Source organism: Ascaphus truei, chromosome 2, assembly GCF_040206685.1.
Source record: "Ascaphus truei isolate aAscTru1 chromosome 2, aAscTru1.hap1, whole genome shotgun sequence".
Lineage (NCBI taxonomy): Eukaryota > Metazoa > Chordata > Amphibia > Anura > Ascaphidae > Ascaphus > Ascaphus truei.
This window is the reverse complement of record NC_134484.1, coordinates 435188562-435201760: the sequence shown is the minus strand read 5'-3', so window position 1 is coordinate 435201760 and position 13199 is coordinate 435188562. Positions and strand designations below refer to the sequence as shown.

General features: G+C 36.8%; 1 protein-coding gene across 1 annotated transcript in view; it reads right to left on the bottom strand.

The window, feature by feature from the left end:
- The window catches only part of ADARB2 (adenosine deaminase RNA specific B2 (inactive)), a 623258-nt gene extending 613748 nt beyond the window's left edge, over positions 1–9510 (bottom strand). The window contains exon 1 of the mRNA XM_075587794.1: positions 8905–9510. Within this exon, the coding sequence (XP_075443909.1) occupies positions 8905–9001 (97 nt within the window). The 5' untranslated portion in view covers positions 9002–9510. The remainder of the gene's footprint in view (positions 1–8904) is intronic.
- Between the last annotated feature and the right edge of the window lie 3689 nt (positions 9511–13199).

Sequence of the window (13199 nt, the reverse complement as noted above, 5' to 3'; positions counted from 1 at the left end):
ATATATATATATATATATATATATATATATATATATATATATATATATATACACGCATGTTTGAATATGTCTATCATAACTGCTTACTTGTGGATAACAAAAATCTGAGTCATACTTAACACATCTGTGAATCTCAAACTCTACATTTCTGACAAGTGACGCGTTGGTCAAAAAAATCCTCTTCACCTGTGTACGAAAGAATGACCTCTGAAATCTTACATTTCTACAGGCCATTTCAACTGCAGCTGAATATGACTAGTCTCTTGCTGACACCCTTTTACATCCAAGTCATGAACTTCTGTTAAAAATCTAGGGCAGATTTCAGCTAAATAAGAAAAAATATATCTAACAGTGCAAGATCTGCCTTGTGATTTCTAACCACCAACATGGCTTGGAAATATGTCAATGATAACCAATAATGTTAGTTGATGTGCCAGATGCTAAATACGTATTGAATAGCTCAAAATTGATGAGGGTTAGATAGCTAAGTTAGTGCTGTGGAACATGGTTAATTACATAGAGGATGACATATTTGTGACAATTCTATGAACCAACTATTCTTTAAAAGTTACATTGAAACTGTACCAATGATGGTAATATAACTGAATTAAAGATTGCAAGGATGGTTTAATATTGCTAAACTTTATAAGCAAATGTGATTTTCCATGGAAACGTTTAACCCATTCAGTGTAAAACACTAAACATGGTTAAATATAAAAACATAGCCGGTAAAGTCTGATGCAGTAAAATTAAAATGTGACTCCAAGAAAGCTATTGGGAACACCTCTGCTTTACAGGAAAACGCGTGTGCTATTTACATCTGTATTCATGAATCACACATTTTAATTCTGAATTTGAGTTCAGCCATCATAGCTAATGCCCTTGATGCAATCTTAAATTGCTGTCATTACACGGATCACTAGAAATCGGATGGTGGATAAAGGATTAATCGATTTAATTTTATCACCAAATCCAGCCCTGCCTCTTGAGCTGTCAACAGACAAGATAAGGAGAGCATATCTTGAAACATGACACAAACCTGTCATGGGAAGCAGTTGTGTCTGAAAAACACAGTGGCGATGAAACAAGCTCATTTATTGCTGTGGCAGAGTTGGAAGATGGAAAAATAGGATGACCCCTTTTATCTCCTAGCTTAGTGTAATCTGTTTCAATATTTTCTTATTGGATTTCATACTAAAATAATTTTGCTTCGTCTTCCCTCCTGATTTACTTCTTTTATGTTACCGACTTCTTTTCTTGCCTCGCAATATTCGCTACCTGGTTTGCGTTGCCCTCTTGCTGATTGCAGATATTGGTGAATATTTTATAATGAATGATGCATATTCTTAATGTTGTTAAATAGATTTAGCAAAGATGAAATAACAGGGTACAATTTGACACAATCTTCCAATGCGGATTATATACATCTGTCATGCCGTGTTTTGATTGATGGATGTAAGCGATAGACATGGCTTTTATACCGCTTAAAATTGTGATTCAAATTTAACCGCTCTACTATCTTTTATAAATGCTTATCTGAATTAACACTTTTCCTGCCAGAGACACCTTGAATACATTATTATACAGTACTGTACATTGCTATTTCTTGTTAAATCACGGATGAATGAAAAACGTATTTTAGCTGCTTTGAAGCAAAGTCATTTTTTCATCAACAAGAAACTAGGTATTCATATGCACTACTGTAGGCTCATTTTAATATTTAATGTCATATTTGTACAATTAAATAGAAAAAAAAAGAACTTGTGAAACCTTACTTTTGTATTGTAAAACAGCACAAGCGGTAAAACAATATTAGGGAAAGTACAATCAAATACATCCTTCTACCTTATGTTATTTTACAGCCTGGTAATATAATTCATTGTTATTAACATGATTGCTACGTGAAGTTTGTTTGTTTGTTTGACTGATATGATACATTAAAATGTGCTTAGCATAACTCCTTTGACTTGCATCAAACTGCTGCTTTTCTGAGGAACAGTTGCAAATCATACATAATCTCAGAGAGATTTGATAGTGATGCGGTATGGCTGCGACAGACACCAGTTATAAAGTGCCATCATTCTTCTTCTCAACATATGATTATGTTCAACAAAAATACAACCCTGCATATCATTTTCTTAGAAACCCATAAGGCATCTTTTAACTGTATTCTAGTGACAAAATGTGATTATTTGAAAGGTACTAGTGGTGGCAATTATTTTACTGTCAACCAAGGTATTTTAATAACCATGTGCACCAAATGACTAGTTGGGACCACAATTCAACTAATTTAAGAATTAAATTAAGGAGGAGAAAAACCCAAGAAAAAAGCGTTTTCACTTTACACACTGCTGCTTTTAACTTCACTACAGTATTATTAGCAATACCAATATAGGCTAAGAAAGAAGTGAAATTCAAAGCATCCAAGTACAGTTTTGCTTATATGATAAGAATATTAGTAGCAGTCCAAATAAAACACCTACATAATAAACAAATAGAAGCCCACAAAGACCAATACGTATTACCAAAGCTCTTCATTCTAGTCAGAATACTCTGATTCAAAAGGATAATCCAAAATTCTGTCCCTTTGTCTTTTCCATTTGTCTGTTTTCTACGTGGAGACATGTGGGCACACACAGTGGCTAGACTTCCGGATTTGCTTTGATTCCTTGTTGTTCATTTTTACCACAGGCTAACTTACTTTAAGATAGCGTTCTTTAAGCTGTGAAAAGTTTATTAAACATATTCGCTCTGCAATTTTTCATGAGAATACCAAATGTCATCAAAATGTGTTTTATCAGCAACTCTTATGTTTTTTGTTGGCAAGATACTATTATGCCGGTAAAATATTGAAATAATTAATATAGCATGCAATTGTAAATATAACAAGCTTACCGTCAGTTTATACCCTCAGTTATTTTTGAGCCGGTATGATACAGACCCATTCAACAACATAGTCCTAAACTCATATACCAATTGTCTGTATTGCTCAGACTGGGTATCTAACTCTGGCTCACTAGAGTATGGTTTAATGGCTGAAAGCAGAGCTAATTTGGGAGGAAAGTCAGAGGAATTGTGTGTTCTGCCTATCTTTTCAAAGTCCAAAGATCAACAAAAAACCCATAAAGAAATCCTGAAATAATTAAGAATGGGCTTAGAATATCAACTGGGAGTATATTAATAATTTATTTTAGATGTCTATATACAAGGTGGGCTTATTTATAGTAGTTAGTTCTAAATGTATTTTTTTGCCTTGCTTTAAGTCTTATTTTTTTCGGTGTATTACTGCTATGTACCTTGAAGGCGCTATATAAATAAAGATATACATACTGTACATACAAAAATGTGGGTAAGAATAGTTTTTCAGTATTTTGTATGGAGATTACAAAGCGACCTCATTAGGCAGTTGTAATCAGCTCTTCAGTCAGTAAAATAACGGCTTGGCTAATTAACATGCTGAACTGGATGGAAACTGAAGCAAGTACTGACCAGCCCGGTGACAGTCAATTTAGTATCATACAGTAGTATTGATTTTTTGATAAATGACATCTGACATAGTACAAAGCAGCCAATGGAAACCCATGTCAATCCCTGGGTTGTGCCACCAAGCGTGTCCGATGCTAAATATTGTGAAATCCCAATGTTAATAAAGCAGTTCGAGTTGAACAACACAAGGATATGGAACTGTAGCAAGTGGATGGACTAAAATATTGAGGGGGATCCTGCACTGTATTTAATGGTAAATGGGCTGATTTTGTTCTGTTGAGTATCAAAACAAGTAAACAGCCAACTATAAGAGATCAATGAATTTAAGCAAATGCGCATTTTACAGAAAACACCGTTCATTATAGTATTACTGCACACTAAAATCATCAACTACCTAACAGTAAGCAAAATCATTTAGGATAAACTTTTTTTGTAAGTATTTTTGGTTGTTTTGTTCTGTAAGATATAGGGGGTCATGCACTAAGCAGTGATAAGTGATATTGCCTGCTGTGAGATTCACAAAACAGTGATAAGTCTTTTAAGTGAGATAAATGCCTTTATAGCGTGATACTGTCTGCTATGAGATTCACAAAGCAGTGATAAGTGCTTTTAAGTGGGAAAAAATGCCATTATAGCACGATATTGCAGTGTTATCACTGCTTTGTGAATTTCACAACAGGCAGTATCACGCTATAAAGGCATGTATCTCACTTAAAAGCACGTATCACTGCTTTGTGCATAGCACACAGAAAACCCACTTATCACTGCTTAGTGCATAGCACACAGAAAACCCACTTATCACTGCTTAGTGCATAGCACACAGAAAACCCACTTATCACTGCTTAGTGCATAGCACACAGAAAACCCACTTATCACTGCTTAGTGCATGACCCCCATAGTCTTTGGAAATCTTGCTTGAGTGTGAAAATGTAGATTTTCAGAGTTTTGGCTATTCATTGCGAAATACCCAGACAAGAAGTTAATGTAGCGCATCAGAACACAGCATAGAAACTCCCACAGAGAGCTAAGATGTAGATATTGAACATTCTTCTGTCTTACTATTTATGCCACCAGAAAATCCGAAATATATATATGGTACACATTTATACATGACCCAAAGGCGAATGGAGCTTTGATCGCAAACATATACCAGACACTAGTATGTTCAAAGAGTTATATTCAATACAAAATCATAGCAAGATTATCATATGATCACAAAAATAGCATACATACAATGTGTGAATATAGAGAATTATCACATAAAAAAATGATTGCACTTCTATCAAATACACATAGAACTAAATATAGAAGTGCTTCCTTACCAGTTTCCGAAAAAAATATATTGCAGTGGTAGTACAGTACTGATATTTAGTGATATTTTACAGGTTATTTGCATATAGATAATATGATCAGACAACACACATTGAATGGAGGAAATCTTCCAATAAGAGGTAACAAGGTAATGACCTAGGGATCATATATATTTTTTACTTCTAATCAAATGTTTGTGTCACTAGGCTAGCTAAGTTTGGAGCTTTTGGAAAGAAGGCTAATGTACATACACTAATATACTGTAGCACTGCAGGATGTCTGGTGTGTTTGGTTATTTTAGATCCAACCTTTGGAAATACGGCTTTTATAATGTCGCCAGAGATACTCAAGCATGGGGTTACTACACATACTGTACTACTCTAAGAGACTGAAATACTGATATTGCCTGAATGTAACCCAACATATGAACCACACATTGCATCAAATAGTAAATCTGACTTGCAATATGATTATTTTTTAGGGGCAAATTAACGCATTCTGCGTAATACAACTTGATTACAAAAATATTGTCGGTATGACTGGAATTTGAAATGGTATTTTAAGTGGATTTTCATTTATGATAAATACATGTCTATTCCTTACACTATGGTGAAACTTTATGTTAATAAATACTCACTACTGTATATATAGGCATTCCAGTTATCACCCTGATCGTAGCTACATATCTAAGTAAAAGGTCCCTGGAATAGAAGGGTTTAAACAGAAACAAGGGCGAGAGAAATGATTAAAGGAGAACTCCCATAATGTTATGGGCACATTTTGATTCCTCATGCTGTTATTTACATATACTTGATGCAATTATAGACATACATATTTTTTATACACACTCATCTGGACACGTTTTATTTACACGTGTTCTCCTTGAAATCTAAATGATACAACCTATGAATTTAAAAACAATAATTAGATTACGGTATGCTATCAGACGGTGAAATAAACAAGTACAATTACCAACTCTAGAGCACATGGGCAGAACATAATTCTTAACTTTATTGAACATATATACGTTAGAGCAGGGGTGCTCAACTCCAGTACTCAAGACCCCCAACAGGTCAGGCTTTAAGGATATCCCTGCTTCAGCACAAGTGGCTCAATCAATCCCTGCTTCAGTCCTGTGCTGTAGCTGGGATATCCTTAAAACCTGACCTGATGGGGGTTCTTGAGGACTGGAGTTGAGCACCTCTTGGTTAGAGGACATGGTAAATCGGTATGCAATTTATACGAGTTGAAACAGAATGTCTGTGCAGAGAAGCACAATAATTTTTCATATCTTAAATTGCATTGTGAAACAAAAGTAGGAATACTGTACAAACAACATTGTGTATGTACTTAAGTGTTTGCTAAATGTATCGCTATACACAGCATTTATTGCATTTCTAGCTATATCAATAATAAATACAGACAAAAATATATATATATATATATATATATATATATATATATATATATATATATATATATATATATTATATATATATAGGAGATCATTGAAAATAAACTCCCTCCTATGACAAGGAAAATAACTACTGCTTACCAGACACTTCACAAAAGAAAATTCAAAGAAGTAACACGTAATAATTTGGAGGTGGTTATTCTACACCCTGTTACTGTTGCATTATTTGTAACATACAGTTTATTTCACTTTACTTTTCGTATAATATACTGCAACGTAACCATTTTTTTAACAAATAATCTGTTTTAAGAGATGTGGTGGTATTATTTTTACTTACACTTAACATTATTTCTTGCTATACTAGATAATGTGATGTCACTCAAGAAGAGAGCACGTGTGTTAATATTAAAGCAGCCTTTCGTGAAAAATATATGGACACTCACAAACTAGACATGCAGTGTACAGGTATTATGTTATGTTATCATTTATTTATTAGAGTGGGCATATTTTCATATTTTTTCTTGTGATTGCCACTTGCTTTTCGTGCACATGGCGCAAATATTTATATGCATAAATGATAGAATGTATTAATATAAAATGTCAAAAAACAATATTCAGGAAACTAGGTGTTTTCACAAGGTGAAATTAAATTGCAACAGATCTTTTTTGTTTTTTTTTTCATTAAAAAGAAAAGAGGAATGCTTGTATGAGTAGATCACTGGAGTACACCATATTATTCTGTGTGCAAAATGTAATATTCTGGTGCTGTCTCAAATGTGCATTTCTTAATTCTGTGTCAAATGTGTATTTTCTGTCTGACACGTCAGGTTTACCCTTAATTAGGAAAATTCTGCCTCCTCTATTTTTGTTTCATATTTGAATATATAAACATTTCAACGCAGACTAAATATACTCTAAATTCTTAAACTGCTTGCTACTATTTGTTTACTTGGAACCAAACAGGACAGCTAATTGGTGTGAAAAACAATCAAATCATGATAGCAGAAATACATTATTTACTTAATTCTATCAGATTAGCTCAGAATGAAGTAATGAGGAACATGATAAATCTTGACTTTGTTGAAGTAGGCCATTTGATACAGTGCCATAAACTGTACTTTAAAACTGAAGACATTAAAGAAATTGTCAAAGGATTTGCCAGATATAAAGTTACTTAATTAATGTAATGTTGTATGTGTGTCTTCTTTTCCATAGTGCACTGTGATAAAATAAGAGATATATCCTTTTTGCAGTTGACTTACATTATTGGAAACAATTTAAGTTGAAAGAACATAATTTCACAACTTTAATGAACATCTGAGTATGTATCACAGATAGGTGTATGTATCAGACACATATTTTCCAATTTAGAAATGATAAAATGTAATAGTAAAATCTCTATACAATATCTTCAATTCTTAATGACGCAATGCCACGTTTAAAACAGCTGAACTTGTACATTTTGGCTTTTTTAAAACAAGTTCAAGAGTAATTGTGGATTTGACATGTATCAGAAAAACACACTTAAATGATTTAGTGCAAACTGAAAAATAAAAGAGGAGCAATAAGTGCAGAGCTATAGTAGTAAATAAACTATCCACACTTCACCCTTTATTTTGAGGCCTCTGCCAGCCCTAAAAAAAACAAGAACTTAGTAACTTTTTTGTGATGTACTGTATAAAATATTTCCGAAACTATTGAAAAAAATCTAAACTATATTAGTGTCCAACTCACGTAGCGTTTTTTTTAACAGTGTTATAAATATGCTGCTTACCTGTACAATTCATAACTATGAGTGTGTATTTTTAGATCATGGGTCTCTTACAGTATGAAATATACAACTCTGTGCCATTGTAGGCGATACTTGCTCAAACACATAGATGCACAGGTTTTGCTGAACTACTTTTGTTGCCTTCTAGTACATATTGTTGTACCAACTGTTTGTATACTACCTGTTAGACATGTAATACTAATACATGCTACACAGTGGCTTATAATGCAATACATAGACTTTAATCATGATAAACAATGCATTGCCATAACTGTATTTAGAAAAGAAGTGAGAACAGAGTATTCCCTTTCTAACTCTGCCCTATCCCATGGTTCAAGCCCAGATCCTGTCTGCTTTTGTACTTTGATTGAACATGATTCCATAAACAAAATACTGTATCTATGAGGACATTACAGTGAGTTTAACCTAGTAATTACAGTGACTTTTACCTGGATATTACAGTGAGTTTTACCTGGACATTACAGTGAGTTTTACCTGGACATTACAGTGAGTTTTACCTGGACATAACAGTGTTTTATCTGGATGTTCTTGGCAATATTCTGTCTATGCATTAAAATACATTGGGATACACTTGCTTTCCTTTTACAGTACTTGCTGTTCTTTTGTAGGGATCATGTGGTAATATGTCAGACTGGGTCAAACAAAGCTACAGACATGTTTTAAGTACAGTCGTGTCAGGATAATAAACGGATTCACTATGGGGACGAACGGAGAAATGCTGAAAGACATCGGATACTAATCATGAGAAATCAGTAGTGCACAAAGCCCGTGCACAGCATAGAGATGCTTCCCCAGAGTGCTATGTCAGACAGAGAAAAGTACATGCATCCAACATCAAAAGAGCAGCAGCCTTACTAAGTGGCAAGCACACAGAGGTAAGACGCAGAAAGATGTGCCTTACCTTTCCTCTTCGATCTTCTTCTCCTTCTTTTGGACTTGAATTTGAGTTGGTTACTTGGACCTCCTGAAGCCCTGCTGCTCCCCAGAACTGATGCCATTGATCTGGTTCAGCAAAGAAGGGCACAGTGTTTATAGAACAGATATCAAATTGCTTCTGCTAATGTGATTTCTGTGCCTGCTTTGTATCTCTCTGTAGCTATCCTGCTGGATGCTGTTCTGGTAAATAGCCACTTTTTATTAGCTGTGTTAAGTGTCTCTTTATCTTCTTTGCATGCTTGCTTGGAAGCTCGTAGTGAGACCTGGGAAAAGGTACACGCTGCTGTAGCCTGGTGTCTCACTAAATGCTGCCTTCCTCTTAGCAGGGCTGCAAATGCTCTGCCTCTACTTTTTGCACCTCTGCTAGTCGTTTGGCACAAGCCACTTTGAAGCCAATCATGCAGGGAGCCTGTCTATTTGCTGTAGCAAAGTCTAATTAGATCCAATCAGAACTGTCTCCTGGCTCTGACATCAGCACCACCAGTCCTCTGTATCCCTTGTCAGTTTGCAAATTCAGCTCCCATTTGGGCTGACGGATATGCTTAGGACCTGATGTAAAGGAAGGCAGAGCCACATTGTAGGGGATAAAAACACACTGCCAGTTTATCTAGGAGAAGCCTGAGGGGCATTTGAAAGAAAGGATGCTACAAAGGGATTACACTGCCTTTTGCATGAAACCACATGGACAGAACATGATTGTGGACACTGCCAGCAATGTTTTCTTTGGGCAAGTTGTTATTAACTACAGTACTGTACTTCCTTTATTTCTTGCTGCATGAGAAAACAACTTTAATAGTAGTTGCATTGCATGATGTATTTATTGAACATGAACTTTCACAAATCTGTGTCTTGGAAGGAAGGGAGCAAGGGCATTTTCACTATAGTTTTGCTACTTCTGCGTTGTGCTTTTATTTTAGATGAACTTTATGTTACAGAGTTTTTCTTTCATATATAAGTGTATTGTCTAATTGCTCATTAAGCTTAGAGAAACATTCTGAAAACTGTTATTCATCTTTTGAATAGGAACAAGAAGGAGCTCAAAAATGTAAACAAAACTACATAAGCAAAGGGATGGTAGTCGATAATTAAGTTATGCAAGTAGATCCAGCAATAAAAAAAAATATCCTTTAATACCTTCTTAATTAATCAACGCAGCAACATCTAGGCCCAAACATATCTGTTTTTAATGTAAGTGGATCTAGGTCATATCATTTCTTCTGTTCTTACTTGCTGTGGCACAAGAGGATGTAGTAATAGCAGGGAAGAGCAGGAGAAATTAGCCATCCAGCCAACTAGATCTACTTTGATTAAGCAGGTCCTTGAAAATAGTGTGCTCACGTCAATTTGTAAAAAACAAAAAAATCATTAGAGTTGTCTCTAGCATCTATCCCTAACATTTCCTTTTACAAAAAATGTTAAATAAAATGATCACAAGCACTGTTGCTGTCAATCATAACCACAACACTTACATACAGCATACAATGATAGTAGAAGCCTACTGTAGGTCTGTCCCAATTGACGTAGATTTCCTATGCAAAACCTTAGCTATACCAAATATAAGTTTATCAGGCGCACCACATTATCCACTTGAAGATATGTAGATGTAACATATCTGTGATGAGGACAGCCTTGATCCTGGACGAGGTAAGTAGAATTTTAATTTACTTTATGCTGGCCGGATAATGTTTTATTTTTAATAGGCAAATGTGCTTTTATCCAGGTCTGGATAATTGTCATTTTGCCCATTACTGTACTGTATGTGTTGAGGGGGTTGTTGGGGTTAGAGAGGGTGCTCAATCATTGCCATGGGGGTTATCTTTTCTCCCATTGAGGGCATAGGTAACCAGACTGTCAATCAATGGGTGTACTGGCTAGTATTGTGTTTTAAAGTTTATTGTGGCTAGCGGGGGTGGGTGAAGGTGGTATTTGGTCCATGGTGGATGTTTCTGCATACCGATGGGTAGTGGGAGGGGTTAACCCCTTCATTACCTTAGGGTTAGAAACCACTAAGGTAAAGAAGGGGTTAACTCCTCCCAAAAAAAACCACAAGACCTAAACACCCACCATGGGCCAAATACTTCACTCACCCCCAATACCAACAATTATTCGGGCACTGGTGTTTAACCCTTTCATTAACTTAGTGGAAAGCCACTAAGGTAACGAAGCTGCCTATAAATGTGTTTTTATTGCATTGTATTGAATCCGGGGGTCTCCGCAGCTGGTATTAATGTGCATCAGCTCTGGAGGCTCCTGGCTTCAATCCGATGCAATAAAATTCTAAGTCCTTCTCTCATATCCCCTCCCGTCACCCTTGGGGTGGTGAGATGAAATCTGTGATAAGCTCGCTAGTTCAGAGCTCCAATGAGATTATCGGAGCTACTAGAATAGCGTGATTTTACCAAAATGGCACTCTAGAGCTTTTTTCAGCTCCCGCTCGGTGTGTTTGAGCAGGAGCACTACCGTTCGGGAAAATGCACTTCCCGAATGAGTTTGGCAAGTTATTGAAGCTTTCTGAATAGCAAACTGGCCAAATCGTTTGGGGACTGCTCAAAAAGCTCGATGAGTTAGTTATCGAAGCTACTAGAATAAGCCCTTATGTGTCTTTGCATCTCCTTAAAAGGATTGCCTTAAGGAGCTCAGATAGAGGACGTTGCCTGAAAATGAGGTACATTGATGGGTGTACACAGTAGCTCACCTCCACAGGCCTGAGCTGGGGTGACAAAATGTGAGGGATTGAAGGGTTTACTTCCTTAGACCATAGACCACACACTAGCTGCTAAACTGTAGATAATTCGCTCCCGTGCTCTTTAAAAGACAAAAACTTACATACAGTCAGCAATTCCAGATCCTGCAGAAACAGGATTATGCTGGAATGCCACAGAGGCTTCATGTTCCACAAACTGCAGAGGCAGGTCAAGAGGCTATGGGACTTCCCAGAAGGGTGTACCTGGGAGCTGCAGGAGCTAGCGGACGTGAATCAGGTGAGCTGCTGAAAAGGATGTGCCTGGGATAAAGCTTGGACTCTGCCCTCTTATCGCAGTCAGGAGAAAGCTAGGAGTCAGCAGGTAAAATTACCTGCATATGGCTATTTACTACAGTTGGTAAGGAGCCCTCCAACCGCTAGTTAGGTACTCACAATAGTATTAGTGCTCTCAGAGAGGAGCTAGACATTTTGTTTGATTGTTATTTTGTTTTATGCCTTTAAGAATAAACCTGCTATCAGATTCTTATGCTTCCTGCCTTAAATGTGAGAGCAAGGATCCTGCAACATGGCTGAGTTGTCAGTCTCTAATAGTGTATACAGTATATCTCTATGTACCCACTACGATTAAAATGGGGAAAAAAATCTCATCAGTATTAAAAAGGTAAATAATTATAATAGTTTTTAGGCTTCAATCGACATCTTTTTTTTTGTCGATTTGATGTCTTGAATTTTGTAAAATAATTGTGAGATTATTTACTGTAAACTATTAACTAGAAATAATAAATACTTAAAGTACAGTATGCACATACGTGGTCTATGGAGTGCATAATCGGTTCTTTTAATGTAGGTACATGCGTGGTCTATGTCAGGGGAGCGCAAACATTTTTCCCTGCGCCCCCCTGCCGGCGGTTCCTTCACTCCCGCGCCCCCCACTTACCCGCGCTCCGGCTTCATGACGTCACGGTGCCATAGCAACTGACGTCGCATGACCTCGTGGCGTAACTTTGACGCCGCGTTGCCATGGCGCCGCAGGAAGGAAGCCGCCAGAGCCAAGGTAAGTAAGGTTTACAGAGGCCCTGCAGCTCCCCCGGCACTTAATTTAAGTACCTTCGGGAAGCACGCGGGGCCTCTGTAAACCCCACGCCCACCTTGGGGGTCGCGCCCCCCAGTTTGCGCAACACTGGTCTATGTAACCCATATAATAGTGATTTAGGAATGAAAGGTCTACAGTACTGTATGCAAACTTGTGTAAACGTACTTACCATGATTAGACACCTTTAAAACTGGGTGACAGTGATACAATGATGTTGCAAGGGGTGTGCTGTATGTAGATGTTCCAGTTGATCCTGTAGTTGAGATGTAGGTTCATCTCGTTTTTGGAGTTGATTGATCCATACTTAATGGCATTGGGCAGGTACTCAGGTTGGAGTAGGTACTCGGGTGGAAGCAGGTAGTTGGGATGTAGGTTCATCTCATTTTCGGAGTTGGTTGGTCCCTACTGGTAATGGTATTGAGGCAGGCACTCAGGTTGGAGCAGGTATTTGGGTGGAGGCAGA